Source organism: Ammospiza nelsoni, chromosome 16 (assembly GCF_027579445.1).
Source record: "Ammospiza nelsoni isolate bAmmNel1 chromosome 16, bAmmNel1.pri, whole genome shotgun sequence".
In the NCBI taxonomy this organism is placed as follows: Eukaryota; Metazoa; Chordata; class Aves; order Passeriformes; family Passerellidae; genus Ammospiza; species Ammospiza nelsoni.
This window is the reverse complement of record NC_080648.1, coordinates 5,500,266-5,518,941: the sequence shown is the minus strand read 5'-3', so window position 1 is coordinate 5,518,941 and position 18,676 is coordinate 5,500,266. Positions and strand designations below refer to the sequence as shown.

Sequence of the window (18,676 nt, the reverse complement as noted above, 5' to 3'; positions counted from 1 at the left end):
CATTGTGAACAAATGTGAGTTAAAATCCCATTCTCCATGTGCAATGATGCTATCACTTGGCACCATTCTGGTCAGGGGGACATGAGGGTGTTTGTCCTGGACTGAGAGCCTTCCTCAGGGCTCTGGAAGATGTGGTTGGTCATGGTGCCCCTCTGTGTGTCTGGAGCAGGAGGTCAGGCACTCCTCAGGGAATAACTCCCTTGCATTTTTTCCCCCCCTGCAGAATAGCAAACCTGAAAATCCAGCTGGCCAAGCTTGACAGTGAGGCCTGGCCTGGCGTGCTGGACTCTGAGCGGGACCGACTGATCCTGATTAACGAGAAGGAGGAGCTCTTGAAAGAAATGAGATTTATCAGCCCCAGAAAATGGACTCGAGGAGAGGTGGAGAGACTGGAGACAGAGAGGAGGCGCCTGGAGGAAGACCTTCAGGCTGCTAGAGACACTCAGAGCAAAGCACTCACTGAGAGGTGGGTTAGTGGGCACAGGGCAGGGCCTTTTTGGACAAGAGGTGACTGGCAGCAAGCACGAGCATCCCCTGGCTGAGTGCCCACAGCAGTGCCCTCACATTCCCAGCACACTCTACTCAGAGAGCTTCTCAGCTCATCTCCCAAATAACCCATCTGCAAGGCTTCCTGTGCCACTGGGGAAAGGTTGCTGTTCCTACAATGGATCCTTTATGGGAATGTAAAGAGTGCTGAAAATAGCCCAGTGTAGTGTTGGTGTAGTGTAACATTTCTGTATGCAGCCAGCACCTCACATCAGCTTCTACACTTGCTGTGCAGTCTGGGCCTTGGTAAATGTCAGCAGATGGAATTTTAAATTCCTTAAATTTGCTGTTTGTTCTGAGCATCCTTGTATGTGATTCCTGTAGGATCTGGTATTTGACAGGGCTGTGGGGCTTGCAGGGAATATCCTGTGAATCTAAACTAACTGAAAAAAATGCCAACTTTCTTCCTTAATTTTACGTGTGTTGCAGGGGGAGATCTCAGGGGAACGTGCAGTGGGGATGAATACTGCATGAGGCATCGCCTACAGGTGTTTTACAGTCTGGATGCATAAATGAGGGTGCCTCAGCAGCGTTTCTGGTAGCTGCAGTCCCTTGAACATATATGGAATAGACACACTGCATTCACTCTCTCTTTGGCTCCATCTTTTCATTTCTTCTACATGGTCATTGTCCAGCTGACACCAATTTTCTGCATAGGCTTTTCATAGTTTTATCATGCTGGAAAAAATGTAAATGTCTTGACCATGAGACTTTTACCTGCCTGAAATATCTGTGGTTTGACAATTGGTTCTTGTCTTGCCTTAAGTGAACCCCTTCATTTGGGATTTTTGGGATTATTACCACATTCTAGAGTGCCAAAGACATTACACCTGTATGGGGAAGGATTTGTGTCCAAAGGACTGTTCACTTAGAGTGTGAGCACCCACATGCACATGTGTTTGTCTCAAACCAGTTCAGGGGGGAAATAAAGCTGGGATACTGCTAAAGCCAATAATGTAAAGTTGTAATGAGATGGTTAATAACTAAATCAGGTAACCCTTAATCATCCATAGACTTTAGTGGAAGGAAATGAAGACATTATAGGAACTATAGGAATGCAATAGTGTATAGTGAGTAAAATCTGCCCAGCACTTTTGAGGCCTGATCCTAGAAGCATTTACTTCTATGGTACCAGCTGTAATTATTTTGTCTTGCTGTGAATGTTTTCAGGACTGAGTTCTGCATTTGAAAAGTTTCTGAAGTTGGTAAACACTTACACATCTTGACCAAATTCTGTCCTGGGTATTCCTATCAAATTTGTAGGATTTCACAGCAAAAAAAAAGTAGATTTTTTCCTTTACTCCTTATTTAAAATAGTAAATGCTGCTTTAGCTTATCTCTTTGTTTGACCTTCTCTTAGACTGAAGCTGAACAGCAAAAGAAATCAGCTTGTCCGAGAGCTGGAGGAAACCACGCGCCTGGTGGCCGTGCTGCACACCCAGCTCAAGAGGTAGGTGACCCTTCCCAGCAGCTGGGGCTGCCTTTGCTGCACATGGGGCCACTGCCTTTCTCTGCTGACAGCCCCAGCTCCCAGCTGAGGGCTGAAAGGCCTTTCAGGAGTGACCTCAGGCCCCTGTGTAGTCAGGGGAAGGAGAAGCTTGGGATCTTAGGTCAGTTTAGATGGGCGCTTTTCAACCTCCTGGTGGTGCCTCTGTCTCACAGCAGGACTTTGCTTCTATTTCAGTAATATTCAGGTGACCAGGGAGAGCTGAGATTTATTCACTAAAGTTTGAATTACTGAAGTAGTACATGAATAAAGTATATTAATGACAGCTCGACAGCAAGTGGAGTGAATCTCACTAATGCAATTACACATTAATGGATGAATGATCATATTTCTCTAATTCCAAGTGTGCTGTGGCTTGCAATGTGGACAATATATATGGAGATATTCCCAAATCTGTTGTGGTTCATATGGTGTAAAGAATGGCTTCTAGTTCAGGCTGTAGTTTTGGGAGAAAACAGGATTGTTATTTGCAGACTAATGCAGGCACTAAGGCCAAATCATTTTGCTAAAAGTATGTTTTTATTATTCTGACAGCAAGAAAGTTTGGTGGGGTTTTTGTTTGGTTGAGGTTTTTTCCTACCAGTGTGTACTGAATTTACTCTGTTTGTAGCTTCTGCTCCACTTGGATTCTGTTTCATTTTGTGAAGATGACACCGAAAAGACTGGAAAGAAATCATAGTGCAAGACTGACATGTAAATAAGCCAGCATGGAGAATAGCTATCTGTGAGGCTTTTATGCAGTGGAAATGCATCATATTTTCATTTCACCTAGCTGATTAGGGATCTTTTGAGGTGACCAAGAAGCATGTGAAACTAATTTCTTCCTAACTGTGTGCCCAGTGTTCTTGGCATGCTCCTTCATAAGAATAAGTGTTTGTTATTAACCCCTAATGCAAAATGTCTGGCATTCAAGGGCATGTACAAAAGGAAATTGAGCCCAGTTTTTTTGACAGGCAAAAGATTAATTTAAAACTCCTCCTTTTTCATAGTAAAGTACACTGAAAAGCTGTAAATTCATTAGGCTTCAACAGATGTGTATATACTGCCAATATGGAAAAACATCTATCAGAAGCTTTTTTGAGCAAATGTGCTGCAGTGCACATCTGTTAGAAGACATTTTCTGCCAAAATTATACTAAATACAGCATACTTGCCTTTTTCTCATAAGGTCATGGATGTAATTATACAACTGTAGCTTCCAGCTTTTACCCTATAAATAATAAATATGGGATTATTAGGCTTATTAATATCTCACTGTTTTTCAGTGGGGCAACATAAGGCACTTATACATATTCAGAATTTTTTCAATAGCTAATCCCCATCTGAAGTGAGGGTCAATAATAACCAAGGTCTTCAATATGCAGAGCAGTAGTTTTGATTTAAATGGAATTTCTGGAGATGGTACATGTTGTAGTCACTACTGGAATATTTGCTGGGTCTCCTGAGCAGAAAACTGTGCTGTGGTGTCTGGACTTTCTCATCTGGACAGACTTCTATTCAGCACCTGCTTAAAATTAATTTTGTTGTCAGTTATGTTCTGAACCTAGAACTCCAGGGATACATAAGGCGTGTGAATTGATTTCACAGCCCAGCCCCAGCTTTTTCCCTTGCTCTCTTGGCCCTGGGTTCCATGTAGCAGCCTTTCACATGGATAAATGCTGCCAGCTTCCTGGGAACTGCTGGCTGCTGTGATCTCTAAGGGCCAGCTCCAGGCAGCTGTGATATTGCCTTTTGGCTGCAGCTCCAAGATTGAGGCAAATGGAAGGAAATTTCCACATGGTCAGACAGTTCATTGCAATAACTTCATCTTCTTGCATGGGCCTTGCTGGTTTTTGCAGTCTGCTTTGGAGATTAACAGGAGCCATAGATACTTTCCAGAGAGATGTGGGAGGAGGGGGATGGCACTAATTTTAATTGGTTTGAAACTGTTCATTAGAGTTGTTTTGGCTAAACAAGGACTCTCAGGAGTCTGAGATGGTGAGTAGAGAAATGTGTATGATGGATACTGTGTCACTGAGCAGTGCCCCAGTGTTCCTGCTGTGCAGACTGTGGTTCTGGGTTGCTCTGGGGACTAATGCGTGTGGCCTGAGCTAACAAAGCAGCACCTGTGGGCTGAGACATGTGCTGACACTGCAGTGCTTTCATGAGAAATCACAAATGTCATGGTTTTCTGACTTGTTTCCTTCAGTCTCTCCACCAGCATGCTTTCCCTCTCCTCGAGCAGCAGCCCTGGCTCCCTTGCATCCAGCAGAGGATCTCTTGCCACCTCCAGCCAGGATTCGTCCACCTCGGCCAGTTTCACTGATCTCTACTACGAGCACCTGGAGCAGCTGGAGCAGTTGGACTCAGAATATCAAAACAAGCTTGACTTGCTCTTGGAAGGAGCCACTGGGTTTAGGCCATCAGGCTGTATCACCACTATTCACGAGAATGAAGTGGCAAAAACTCAAAAAGTAGATAGCACGAGTCGCATGCAGGCTCTGAGGTCCTTGTCTGGTACTCCCAAATCCATGACATCACTGTCCCCAAGGTCATCTCTCTCTTCTCCATCCCCACCTTGCTCTCCACTGGTGATAGACCCACTCCTAACTGGTGATGCCTTTTCAAGCCATATGGATTTTGATGATGCAGAGATAAGTGCAAATCTGTCAGAACTCACCCTAAACTCTGGGAGTGGCAACTGCAGACTGGAAGAGCCTCGAGTAGGAGATAAACATCTAGGTCAAGGTATGGTAAGAAAAGATTTGCATGCACTGCATGCATTTATATTTAATGTAGTTCATAAAGCACTGAGAAGCAAGTGTTTCAGAAGCTGTCATCTTGTTATCTTTATGTTGAAAAATGTTTTCAGCTCTGTGTTCTGTCTTGTTTGGGAGGGAGGGTTGGTATTTTCATTTGTACACAAAAATACTGATCTAATGAGTCTTGCAGGAGACTGATTTAGGTGTGTTTTTATTTCATTGCACATGAAATCACAGGGATTTCATGTGCAAATATAGATGGTCATGGTGGGATTCCTGGTTTGATCTGGCACTGAGCTATTCAGAATGTCAAGTATTGTTTTGGGTCTGGGAGACACACAGTGCCATACTGATATGCAAAGTTTTTGATCAAGCTTTTGAGGAGGGCTGGAAAAGCCATTTAGCCTAATAGTTAACAAATTTTAGTGATAATAATCCCTCCCCACCATCTTGGTACGCATAAAATCCTGCTCTGGTTCCCAGTAAATCAGTGGCAATGAATTTATTAATTTCAGTTGAGCAGACATGTCAAGGCTGTGCTTGAATTCTGCTGTTTTGGTCTCTTAGCAACAAAAACGTGTTTAGATTGTAAGCATGATAAAATAAGACATTTAGAGGTAGTGGATGTTCTCATATATGCATATGGCTTGTTGGTGGGTGGGGAGGGTTCATCCTTTTTTGGAATGGATGGGCTGAAGCAGTTGGCACAGGCAGGGCACAGTGCTAGGGCCTGTCTGAAGCCCTTGTGACTGTAGTTGGGTTAAATCCAACAAGGATTGAGTGAAAGGACTGGATTTGTAGCTGCAGTGAGGAAGAGCTTTAAAGGCAATATAAACTTGCAAGCTACAGTCCTGTGAAGCAGCAGAACAGTTTGTTTCTGCTTTTCGTGGGATTATTGAACAGCCTGTGTGAATAAAGGGAACCAGTGCCATGTTATCACCACCTTCTGCATTAAGAAGCCCGACATTATTTAAAACACAATAAAAAACACAAGTGCAAATCTTCCCTTTGAGCTGCCATTTTCCTACAAGCAAGAGGTATTATGCATTTGAGTAGGAAACACTAATTATTCTTATTAGAACTGGATGCTGATTAGTTATAACCTTTTTAGCTCTTCAAGATTTGCCAAGGCTGTTAAAGTGAAAGCTCAGGTGTTAAGCAGATTAAGTGATTACTGCCGTTAGCCAGTCAGCAGACAAAATAATCACCATAAGTAGTTTATTTCAGGGCAATAATGAGATGAGATTCCACTCCTGAGGCATTTTGGAGGTGAGGGCTCAGTGTAGCCCAAAATGCAGGGGCTGGCTCTGGGGTGGTCAGCCCTGGGCAAAGCACGCTCACGTGTTATGGAAGCACAGCAGAGCACTGTGTCTGAGGGCTTTGCTGCTGCTGCCTTCTGCTAGATCAGAACCTCCTCTGCTTTGAAACTGAAATAAGGTTGCCTTTCTCACCCGAAGAACACCTGAGTGATTTAAGGGAAGCTAGTAGCAAAACCTGGGATCTGGCAGGTCCAGCGTTCTCTGATTAAATTATCTGGATGTGAGGACAGTGCATGGCCTGGGTCTTCAAGGCCCATTGCAGGAAGAGAAGAGCAAACTTTAAATTCTTGATGTGATTGAAAAAATCCATGAAACACCACAGGTAGTGTTATCCACCTGCTTGGAAAAATGGAGGAGAGTTGGGTTAGTTCTGAACTCTTCCATAAACTTTCTTATTAGTGTGATATCTCTTCAGAGACTTAAGGCTAAAAGCTGAAAGTCCAAATCTTTTGTTAATTAGCTGCATGAAAAGGCTGAGCTTTCCAAGTCTTTTGCAAAACCAGTAAGGAAAGGGGTGGCTGGAATTGTTGTCAGGGAACCATTCATCTTTATTCAGCTTTACACTGTAGCACCCTGCTGTACAGAGCTCACTTCACTGTTGTGCACTCTGTGTATTCACCCCTTGGCCTGAGGTGCTGGGGGAGGTGGTCAGGAATGAGGCTTTCTGTGCTGGAATGACTCCATGGCAGTGGGAACTGAGGGAGAAAGAAAAGTTTGGTGTGTGGAGGCCAACCTGCAGTGCCTTTCCCAGGGAGCCAGTCCCATGGAAAGGGATTCCCAGAGCAGCATTGGGGTGTAAAACTCAAAGAATCAGATTTAGGAGCCAGCCAGTGGGGAAGAAGTGATTTTCCTATTAAAACCATGGGCTAGGAGGTATGAAGGAGAATTGAGGAAAGAAGTTTTGACCCTGCCCACGTACCTCTAGCACAGCCTGTGATCCACAGCACTGCAGGAGCCTGGCCCTGGCAGATGGCAGGATGGATTAAACTGGGAATGCCAGTGTCAAATGGATCCCTTGGTTTCAGTTAATGACTGAAACATTGTGTTACAGGTGCTAACTTCTATTCATGTGGATTGGCCTATGGGGAAAAGCTCTGGACCTTCCATTTCTGTCCAGTGGCTCCATGGGAGTACCAAATGAGAAATGCCATTTTTTGGTGTCAAAAAATCCATGGATAAATGGGCCCAAAATGGCACAGGTGTCTCAGAGGATTGGAGTTACCTGTAGCACCCTCTGCTGTTGGCTTCCAAGTCCTTATGTCCTTATGGTATTCCATAAGCCTTGCCCACTTTTCCACCAGTTTATTCAAAGCTGGATTTAATTCTTTAAGTGGCTTTGTGAGACTGTGAAGAAAACGACACAAAAAAAAAAAAAAAAAAAAAAAAAAAAAAAAAAAAAAAGAAAAAACAAACTCAAACCCCAGAAAACCAACCAGAACCCAAACTTCCTTTGTAATAAAGAAAATAAGCATTGGAACCATATACTGGCTTGGGGGCATGTGCTCGTCTGAGTCTGTGGGAAAGAAGGATCACTTGTGAAAAACAAAAGCCCATTGGAGAGGAGTGTGCTGCCCTGCTGCTGTGGGGCTCCAGCTGCTCCCCTGCTCCACATGGCACTCCTCACTCTTGGAGCAGGTCTCCCACATCCCTGAGGATGAGCCAAGAGCTGGGTACAGCCCAGCACTCGTTAGCCACACTGGCAGATGGAGCTCTCCAGACTCTTGGCTGCAGCTCCACTCCACTGCAATGTTGTAAGATGCGGAGTCTGCAGGTTTCCAGGGAGAACCTTTCTGTGTTTTGAAGCACAAGAAATCTATGTGAGATAACACCTCTGTGCAAAACTTGCTTCACCTTCTTTGGTTTCTCTTCCCTATCTCCTTTTCCCTGTATTCCTGCATATAACAATTCTTTTGAATCCCATAAATGTCTTTCTCTCCATGTTCAGCTAGTTAACCTGGTCTTTCTGGACCTGCCTTTTGTCCTGTGTACACAAACATTTGGATTTAGGTGGTGTTTTTTTGCTGTTCCCCTCTTGGTATGGGCTCTCCAGGTGGGAAATGCAGCTCCACATGATGCATGCCTAGCCAGAGCCAGCTCAGCAGTGCTTGCCCAGCCCCTGCTCTCTGGAGTGATTGCTGCCTGCCTAAGGGTGCCTTGCAGTAGGAGCTGCTTTGTTGGTCCATATTTATAAGTTCACTAGAATTTAGAAGTCCTGATGTTTCTGAAGGTTGCTCATCATGTCATGGGTACCTCCCTGCCTTTCCAGGGCTTTGGAAGCCTCTCCTGCCTCTCCCTCCTCTCTTGTGCCCAGAGAGGTGCCAGGGCAAGCAGCCGTAACACACCTGTGTAATCTCAGCCCTCACACTGCTGCAGGGCCCAGGGAGTAAATGGGCACTCGCTGTGCAATGAATCTCTCCCTCACCTCCACCACACAATCTGTTCCTCCTGTTTTCCTGGGACTTTGTGTTCTTCAGGGCAGTTTGAAACATTCCCTCACTTCAAGGCCACCTTTGAGCCCAGGCTGCCCTACCTGTGTCCCCTGAGTCTCCAGAAATGTGCTGTTGCTTAACAATACCTGGCAGGGGGGAAAAAATGCAATTCACGGGGAGGATAAGAAGAAAAGCTGCTGCTTATCCAGACAGTTTGTTTTCATTAACACCTGCTTTTGCTTTTCCTCTGTGCTTTCCTAGGTATAAACACAGCTGGAGGGACAGCTCTGAAGGTGGCAGGTGTGTCAGCTGCAGTGTCTGATGAATCTGTTGCTGGAGACAGCGGGGTGTACGAGGCATCTGTACAAAGGTAGACATCACATCTCTCTCCAGGACCAAGCCAATGACTCAGCTTTGCCAAAAGTCACCTGCAATACTGCTGGTTATGACCTTTGTTTGTAATTTGATGGCTAAAGTTCTCAATCTCAGGTTTCTTAATACTTCTGAAAAAAACTGCGAGCAGGTTGAATTTGATTATCAAAATGACCTATGCTTCCCATAAGAGAAGCAGCTGAAAGGAAGCTCATAGAGAGCTGGTTGAACAGCTGGCCTGTTTGTGGAGGTGCTGCTCAGCCCTGGGTGCTGCCTTGGCAGGGGGAAGTGGAGCCATCTGGGGTAGGAGCAAAGCTCCTCTCCTCCCAGTCAGTGACACCCCTCAGCCAACTTTGGGATGTTTAAGGAAGCACCTTGAACTGCCTGATGATGTGATGCAGTTCCCAAGTGCGTGGAGCAAGAGCAGGCTGTGATGCCCACAAGCCTTCTCCCACTAAGGGCACAGCAGGGAGTCACTGCTCTTGCTGGTTTTCTGGATTGTCTGTGGGGGCTTTGTCAAAGTGTTCCCTGGAAGGGACTGATCTTACTGGTACCTGCATCTCATGTAGGTTTTCTTACTGCTTTTATTAGCATTCAGGTGAATTATAGGGTTGTTAGTTGCAAAACACAGCTGTAGAGGTGATATATCACTCATCTCAGATGCCCCCTGTTCATTAGTGACCTTCATTAATTCTCTAGATAAATTAGTAATTTTTATGTTTACAGCACAATTCACTTTGACAATGGAGTACAGTGCTTCAGTAAATTGAGCTCCTGGGCCCAAGCAGTCAGGGTTGGGTGTCCCAGGGCCCTGTGTCCCTTCTGTGGGAGTGGAGAGGGGATTGGGACAGTCACAGGAGGCATCCCATGCACACTCACATCTCTGATGCTAGTTTTGTTTGGGTTATCAGCTTGCCAGCCCCTGTGGTGCCTGCAGTGTCATTTTGGTGCCTGTCCAAGTGGTGAGGGTGGGATGAGCCACCCTCTGCAGCTGAAATGTAACAAAATGCAAGAGGGTGCTGAGCAGTAATATGGAAAGCACTTAGAAGAGAAGAATGCTAATCCTGTTTTCATGTGCTACAGCATAGCCTCTCGAGGCAATTAGACAATGAATGTAGTTTTGGGGACTTTCAGTGCATAAAACTTGGGAGGAGGAATACATTGGGAGGGAAATGATGCAGAATAGCTGTTTCCAGCAAGGCCAGTCAGTGTACTCTGTCACTTTTAATGTGCTTAAGAAAGTTTGATTTCTTAAAGAAACAAAGGAATTACTTAAATCTAATAAAAGTTGAGAATTTTTGCTGTCATGATGCAGGACAGGATTGCAGTTGTTAAGTCACATTTCTCTTGCTGGGCAGTCAGCCGTTTTTGCTAAAAACCAGTCAACGGAACCCTTTAAAAATCCCCCACTGCCTTATTTTTGCAGTCTTTTGTGTGGCTTTTTTTTCTTTTGGCAGTGAAGAGGGAAGACATATGACTTTCTGCTGATAAGCACTGTAACACATACCTCTAAGGCTGATTGCACTTACTTCTTAAATGGGCTTTCTTTTAGCTGCTAATTTTACAAAATCCATATACCAAACCCCTGAATGGAAGGGAAAAGATCTTGTATCACCTAAATGCAAACACTTCGATAAGAGGCAAATCAAATCCTTAATTGTTGTTGGTTCCTTTCAGACCGTGTGTGTCAGAAGTGATGGTGTTTGACAGTGATGATGCAGAAGCAGCTGGAACAGCCAAAGTGCAAATTGCAATGAGGTATGTGCCACATATTTTATGGATTTGCCTTCCAGTGGGAAGGATGATAAATGGGATAGTGCTTTCTGTGCTGTTTTCTTCTTGTGTCCTATTGGTATTAACTAAGTGATGCCCTTTTTTAGTGAAATTAAGAATTACCCCACAGTAGTGGGTAAGGTGTAGGAGGGCAGGCACCGAGACATCCTCCTTAAATGACTTCTTGGTAGTTATGTGGGATTTGAGAAAAAGAAGTAGTACAAAGCTCATTTGTCACGGCCATCCAAAGCAAAAGGTTACTCATTACATCCTCACTGTTGTACTTCAAGTATTTTTACTTATAACTTTTCCATATTGCAGCCATTAAGGCCTCTCAAAAAATTACAGCTACAATGCAGCAATTTAACTAGACCTCAGGAAAAGCAGTGTGTGTTATTTCAAATCTACAGTCCATTGTATCTGAACCCTTAAGTTCTGGACTATTCTATATTCTGGATGTTCTGATAGCAAAACTTAATGTCATAGGAAACTGGTTTTGTTCTAAACTGTGGGTGAGTCATGGTTGCATTATATTGTTATTTGTAAATTTTTTGTATTGCTTGTGTGAAATACTCAGCCACAGAGTCCAAGGCAGAATTCTCTAATAATAATGCTTTTCTGTCTGTTTCTGATTCAGATATGATGACAAAAATAAACAATTTGCCATATTGGTCATCCAGCTGAGTAATGTTCCAGCACTGCTGTTACAACAAGATCAAAAAGTGTAAGTGGGTGAAACAAACACACTTGATATATTTGAGTTGGATCCCAATGAGAATGAAAGGAAGATTGGCTTATGAGTTTTCACACTCATAAAAATTTACCTTTCCTGAAATGTTTCCATACATCATGTGGTGACACTTACAAACTAATAAACCCGTAGGCTGAAAAAAGGGGCAGTTTCTTCCTCAAAGGGTGAGGTTCTTAATTGTAGCAGTGCCTTGAGCACCTGGATTGAGTGAAGAGGGAGAGTTTGTACTGCTGCAGAACTCCCTGGATACCTGTACAGGATTGGGAAAATGTGCAGCTGCTGTTAGACTCATTCTAAACACAAGGTCTTTAAACTCAGCTGTGTGCTGAATAAGCTGACAAAAATTGGATTCATTTTTGCTGTTCCTACCGACAGAAGGGTGTGAGCAGTGTGACAGGTTGCACAGATGTAAACAACCATGTAAACCAGGATCCATGATGTCTGAGGATGAGGTCCAGAAGGGTGAAGTCTGTGGCAGCTCCTGCCACTTCACATCTCTGACACTGTGACAAGATGTTCCTTTCTTCTCAGTTGACTGCAGCTCCAGAGAATAGGAAAGGACAGCTGTGGGTGTACCAGTTGTGGGTTTCTCTGGGCCTGGATTGAAGGCACTTGAGACAGTAGTTCATGTTTGGACTCAGGTGTTTGTTATTTCTTATCAGTAAAACAGTCTCACTAGTGTGAGTTTGGCAGCTTTTCATTAGAAGGCACAAAATGGCCAACAATCTCTTGTTACAAGGTCTTTTAAGACTAAACTATCCAATTAAGAACTGACACCTGGATTATTTCCCCTTTTTACCCAATAACTGATCCCAGAGAGCTGCAATGTGGACTTTTCTGCCCAATTACAAAATGCCACCCAAACCCATGAAGAAGAAGCATGAAGAAGAAACCCAGGACGACACCCTGTGCCCTCTATCTTGCTTCCATCCACAACATCCTAAAATCCCAAAACCTATATTTCTCACCAAGTGATACACCTACACTGCTCTCTATAATGTGTTTTGTGGATTCTAGTTTATCTTGAAGTCTGGGAAACTTTCTCCATGAGTGAGGGTCAGAGTCAGTGCTCCCCTGGGGGTCAGGGCACCCCAGAGCAGACACGGAAATATTCCCTGTTTGCACAGACAGCAGGCTGACTCTCAGTGAGGGCTGTGGGAGCTGCACAGGGGCAGGGAGGGCAGAGCTGAGTGCAGTGTGTCCCACAGGAACATCCGTGTGGCCGTGCTGCCCTGCTCGGAGAGCACGAGCTGCCTGTTCCGCACGCGGCCCGTGGACGCTGCCGACAGCCTGCTGTACAACGAGCTCTTCTGCGTCTCCATCTCCTACCCAGCGCTGCGCCAGAAGACACTGAGAGTTGATGTTTGCACTGTAGATAAGTCTCACCTTGAAGAATGTTTGGTGAGTATCCAGCTCTGTTTCAATAAGTCTGTGTTTGTTTCCTCTTTTTAATTAGTCACGATGTTGCACTCCTGAGGTATGGCAGTTTCTGTGAAAGCCTTCCTGATAATCTTTAGCTATGTGGTCTCTCCCCCACAGCGTTCTTTGCAATGACAATTTCCATCAGGAAAAACAATTATGAGATAAGTGTTATGTTACAGAACTACCTTGTCAGACCACTAGATATATCTCCTTCATGATCTAATGTCAAACTCTTAATTAGTTTTCTTCTGTCAAACTCTTAACTAGTTTTCTTCCTTTTAAAAACATTTTTGGTATTGCAGTTGAGAACCAATTACTTCGGTTTTGGATACATTAGTTTGTGTACTAAATGTAATTTTAAAAAAATGACAAGGCAGATGAAGAGAAATGGGATATACAAAGCTAAAACATCCTGGGTTTGGGCAGTGATTTTTGTCAGCCTTGCAAATTTCTTGAAAGGGTGTCATCCTCTCCTGTTCCTTCCTCTTTGAAACTCTGCCTGTAATTTCTCCTCCTGCAGTAGCGCTGTTTTTACTTCTGGATTCCTGTTACAGTGAAGCTCTAGTGAAACACTTGCTACTTATATTGGAAGCCCTTGGCAATGCTAAAAATAACTGAACATAAAGCATTACTAGTGGTGTTGAAATGAGATAAACAGGCAGTTTTTCTTTTTGTTGAATTTGCCAAAATTAATCAATCCTAGATTTTCACCCTGATTTTCTTTTCTGACTGGTGTGGTAGCTGTTCATTTTAGTATTACACTGAAACTGTGTTTTTGCTCTCAATAGGGTGGAGCACAAATTAGCCTTGCTGAAATCTGCAGATCCGGAGAGAAATCAACCCGTTGGTACAACCTCCTTAGTTATAAATATCAGCAGAAGCAAAACAGGAAAAGTAAACAAGGAAACAGCCACTCTGAAGTAGCCTGCACTGAAAAAACAGTAAGAACAGCTGCTTCAATTGAACAAATCTCTTCTAAACAGGACTAGCAAGAGGGTTTGTGTGGCTGTTACTATAGAGAAGTGAAGGCTGCTGGGTTTATGTTTACAACCTGAATGTGTTGTTAAGTGCAGCAAAATAATTAACTTGTTGATTCCAGAAATGCCCTTGTCCTGGGCTAAACACTTACTGAAATCTCTGCTCAGGAAGCTGAGGGATGAGTGGGTGATGTGTGGGCTCCAGCCTTCCTGCAGTGCTGCCATGAAGCTGCTGGGCAGGTCAGGGCAGAGTTGGCACATGCAGGGCACAGAGGGTGCTCAGCCTGGAGCTGCACGGGCTGGGGGAGCTGGGCCAGCTGTGCCCACGGGGCTGCTCTGAGCTCTGGCTGCTCTGGGGCTGCTCTGGGGCTCTTCTCACCACACAGGCTGGGCACTCTGCACTCTCTGATAGTCGTTTCCTCACCAAAAAACCTCTTTCTCTCCTCAGGACTCTGTCTCAGCACTCTTAGAGCAGACAGCTGTTGAACTGGAAGCTGTGGAGAAGAAACTGGAGGAAAGCAGAAGCACTTTAACTAGTGGAGAGAGCTGGTAGGTGCCATCCTACCATCTTCATGTTGTGGAGTTACCAGAGCATTTGGGTGCAGAAGAAAAAACAGATTATACTGAGCTGTGGGAGGCTTCTTCTTTTGCTGTTTGGTGAAAAATCCTGTTTCTTCTGGAGGTTGTGCTTAGAAAATGAGAACAAAACTGATAAATGTTGAAAATTGTCAGTAGCACTATGCTAATTTTGTTATTTGTACAGTCTTCTATGGATGCCCTGAAAACTCCCCTCTGTGGTGCAAGGCTTTGGTTGAATTTTAATGTGGCTGTTCTTTATATGGTTCAGATTCAGATTTCCTTAGAGAAGTCCAACATTTGAAATAGAAAGCAAGCCTGGCCAATGGGATTGATGGAGCAGCCTGCTGTGAGTTCAGTGCAGCTGAAAAGGGTGTTAAAATACTGCTTCAATTTTGTCCACTAACACTTTTTCACTAAGATTAATGGCATCCTGAGAGCTCCCCTCAAGATGCACTTGCCTTAAACTCAGACCACATGGCTGAACGCTCATCTTGCTTCTTTTGAAGCCAGGTCAGGATGAAGTTTTTGGCAGTAATGTGGTCTTCTGGTGCAGCTTCTCTCCTTTCTAAGCCTGTGTTTGTGTAATCTCAGTGGCTGCAGGGCCTGTCAGGTACACCTGGCTGCCTTGGGGACGTGTTTCTGTCCAGCAGCTTACAGGAGGTACCTCCTGCTCCAGCACCAGAGGCCAGTTCACAGGCCAGTTCAATAACAGAGCTGATCTTTTCAGGCAAGATGAAGAGGTTCCTGACCTGGAAGAACAGGATGAGATCAGTGAAAATGAAGCAGAGGAGGAGGAAGAATTCTGTGCTGGAAAATCGCTGTGGGATACAGAAGAAAGTCTGAATTCCCAGCTGCACACAGAGACAGCAGTGAAGGTACAGTCAAGGGCCTTTTGAGCAGAAAGATGATTTAAGCTTCCCATTACTCAGCTGACTGGATTGTTGCTGAGCTGAGCAAGGCTACAGCAGTTATTTGGAAGTTCACCATTGATGATTAAATGTTTATCTACCTGAAATCTTTGTAAATAACTCTGTGTGACCATTTTGTCCCACAGTTAGTACAGCACCTTTTCATGCCTTGTCTTTGCTGCTCATGAAATCTGTTTTCATTAATGCGACAGTGGTTTGGAGCTTGTTTAATTCTGAGTGTAACTGTAGTCAAACAGGGGTGTGCTGTACACAGCTCTCTCTGTGCATTAGTTTGGATCTTTGCTGCAGGTGCACAACAAGTAAAATAATGGTCTTTAAAATCCTACCTGCTCTCTATGGGATTGCCAGGTCACAGTGGTGTGTGGATGCACAGGCAAAGCCCATTGGGATCAGCTGTGTTGTACAGCAGTCAGTGGATGCAGAGCCCTTAGGGAGCAATCCAGTTAATGCAGCAGAGCTCCAGGAATGAAGTGTCAGGGAATGCTGCATGAGAGGGGCTGAAGAATGTCTGGGTTTGAATGCAGCAAGCACAGATGTGGCACAGGTGGCTGTCACACAGCCCTGGGGGTGTCCTGGGCACATGGAAAGCTGGCATTGACACTGCTCTGTGTGTCTTTCAGGTGGATAAAGAGACCAACACAGAGAGCCCTGCACAGTCCTCGACTGTAGTTCGTCCAAAAGACAAAAGAACAGCAAATCCACCCCAAAGTCAGTTTGTCAGGGGCAGCACCATCATCCGCTCCAAAACATTTTCCCCAGGACCACAGAGTCAGTATGTGTGTCGGGTAAGGAGAGTGCAGCCTGAGCTTCTGAGTGCTTGCCTTCACTCACTCTGTGTTCCTCACAGAAACCCAACAGGGCTTTCTTCTCTCCCCCTCTGACTTCAGAAGTTGCTCTGTCCTCACCTCCTGGTCAGTATCTTGCCTTGGAACTAACAGCATTAAACACAAATTTATCAGATATATATGTGCACATATATTTGTGGCACGTGCAGCTTGTTGAGATGCCCAGACCTACCTGGAAGGGCTGCTGTAAGACAGTGATGAATAAGCTGCATATTAAACAATTTCCTGCTGCTTGAAGTATTCTGTGCTAACTCAGTTAGCTCTGTCCATCTGACTTCAGATGAGGTGAACATAAAACCTTGATAGAAATGGAAAGGTAAGTACCTGATATCATCAGCAAAAAAACTGTAAAGCCTGAAAGTCAGCAGTGTGCCTTGTGTGAAGGTAACTGAACAGGCCATGTGTTGGGTCGGATGTCACTTCCCCTGCTTTGAAATGTTTGTTCACAATTATTTCCTGAATTGAGGGTCAGAATAGACTATAAATATCTCATCTTGTCAGAATAGACTATAAATATCTCATCTTTTAAGTGGAATTGGCAAACAAGCAAGCACTGTCTTTTGCCATGCATGATCTGTCCCAAGTGGGCAAGCTTTTAATACAGCTGGGCCAGATTTGCTGTGTGGGTTCTCCCTGGTTCAGCAGCAGGTGCTTCCAGAGGAACAAACCCTACTCATCCTGCAGAAGTGGCCTGTGCTGGAGTGGTACAGTACGTGTAGATCTTGAGAAGGGACATGAGAATGGAATTAAAATCAAATCCTGCTTGAGCTGAGCTCTTTGTAAGGGTCTACAGACAACCAAAAAACAAGGCAGGCTGTGTGTAACATGGCAACTTTTCAGCTGATAATCCCAGGGGAAGAGCTTTCAGGTAAACTTGCCTCTTCCACCACTAGCTTAAAATACAGGTTATAGAAAGATACAGATTAGAGAAAGCAGAAATGTCTAATAAAATAGTCCCATGCTTTACATATGCTAGGAAAGAGTATTATTATTGTTGTTATTACTACTTATAGTTTATTTTTCTGGGCTGTTTTGCCCAGCCTAGTTACTTGCACAGGAGGAGAGCAGTGTGGCAGTCCCATATCATAGCTTAACTTGATGTCTGTCTTTGCACACAGCCTATTCCCAAAAAGGGACAGAGTTCAAGGCTTGTGGCAGAGTCTGGCTGTGCCAGTGCATGTTGTGTATTGAGACAGGGGTGACAGCTCTCTGCCTTTCACAAAACTTCATAGTTCTGCTTACAGCAACCTCTGGTCTTGCTGGCAGTGTGTGTATGCACTGCTTGTGTTTCTTTCATGAAAGATTTGTGGTTTTCACCTTCCTTTTCAGCTGAATCGCAGTGATAGTGACAGTTCCACACTCTCCAAAAAGCCTCCCTTCGTGCGGAATGCGATGGAGAGACGAAGTGTCAGAGTGAAACGGGTAAGAGCATCACCACTTTTATTTTCCTCTAACACAAGCACAAAAATAATAAAACTGTTTTGAAAGAAAAATTTGCAAAAATAAATCAGTTGCCACATGCTTTCATTCACAACCTTTTTTTTGTGTGTGAGAAGTCTCTCAAGGATTCTTTGAAATATCAGATTATGACAGGAACATTTAAGTTAGAATTCAATTAAAACATTTAATGTAGGAAAATGGTTCCTGGTATTTTCCATCTTGTCAGAGAAGTAGCACAAACAGTTTTGCTGTGTTTATTGTTGTGAGATTCTTAAGTATTGATAATAAAATAGAGGAGTTGGAAAAGCTGAGAATGATGTGACCCTGTTGTAGTGATGCCATGGCACTCAATAAACCCCTGTGCCCATTGTGATGGCAATCACTAAAATCCCCCCAGGATACTGACACTGAACTCCTAAGGAGATGGTTTTCTTGGGACAGCTTGTGTTTGAAACTAGCAGAAGGCAATATGTTACTGGCAAAAGGAATCACAGGTTTTTCTGCAGCACTGTGGATTCATCTGGAGATGAGACATTAAACTTAGGAGGAAGGTGTGCAAGCAAGACTTGTTCAATTTGGAAATGCTGCCAAGGGAGAACTTGAGTGGAAGCACAGAAATGAAAACACTTATCTATAAGAATTCCTTGAGTTTGTGGTATCTGTCTCAAGACAGACTGGAAAGCAGGATCAATAGAGATGGTTTGTGTGAAAAGAAGCATTAGAAAGATGGGTCTCACAATGTGTTTGGCACTTTGTGTGTGGAGTGGTTGGGACAGTTCTCCTCAGTGTGCTCACACACCCCTTCTCTCCCAGCCTTCAATCAAGGCCTTCGGTACCGAGCGCCTGATCCGCACCTCGCTGGACCTGGAGCTGGACCTGCAGGCTTCCAAAACCTGGCACGACCAGCTGGTTCAGGAGATCTCAGTGCTGAGGGAACTGAAGGAACAGCTGGAACAAGCTCAAAGCCAGGGTGAAAAAGAGTTGCCACAGTGGGTGAAGGATGATGAGAGGTTTCGACTGCTGCTGAGGCTTGTGGAGAAACGAGTG

At 44.4% G+C, this 18,676-nt stretch overlaps 1 protein-coding gene across 1 annotated transcript in view; it reads left to right on the top strand.

Annotated features, from left to right (window-relative positions):
* WWC1 (WW and C2 domain containing 1) overlaps positions 1-18,676 on the top strand; it is a 66,972-nt gene that overhangs the window by 46,260 nt on the left and 2,036 nt on the right. The window contains exons 9-21 of the mRNA XM_059483755.1: positions 224-466; positions 1,907-1,996; positions 4,241-4,779; positions 8,803-8,911; positions 10,591-10,671; positions 11,324-11,410; positions 12,646-12,838; positions 13,648-13,800; positions 14,285-14,385; positions 15,143-15,290; positions 15,965-16,129; positions 17,519-17,611; positions 18,443-18,673. Of these exons, the coding sequence (XP_059339738.1) occupies positions 224-466; positions 1,907-1,996; positions 4,241-4,779; positions 8,803-8,911; positions 10,591-10,671; positions 11,324-11,410; positions 12,646-12,838; positions 13,648-13,800; positions 14,285-14,385; positions 15,143-15,290; positions 15,965-16,129; positions 17,519-17,611; positions 18,443-18,673 (2,233 nt within the window). The remainder of the gene's footprint in view (positions 1-223; positions 467-1,906; positions 1,997-4,240; positions 4,780-8,802; positions 8,912-10,590; positions 10,672-11,323; positions 11,411-12,645; positions 12,839-13,647; positions 13,801-14,284; positions 14,386-15,142; positions 15,291-15,964; positions 16,130-17,518; positions 17,612-18,442; positions 18,674-18,676) is intronic.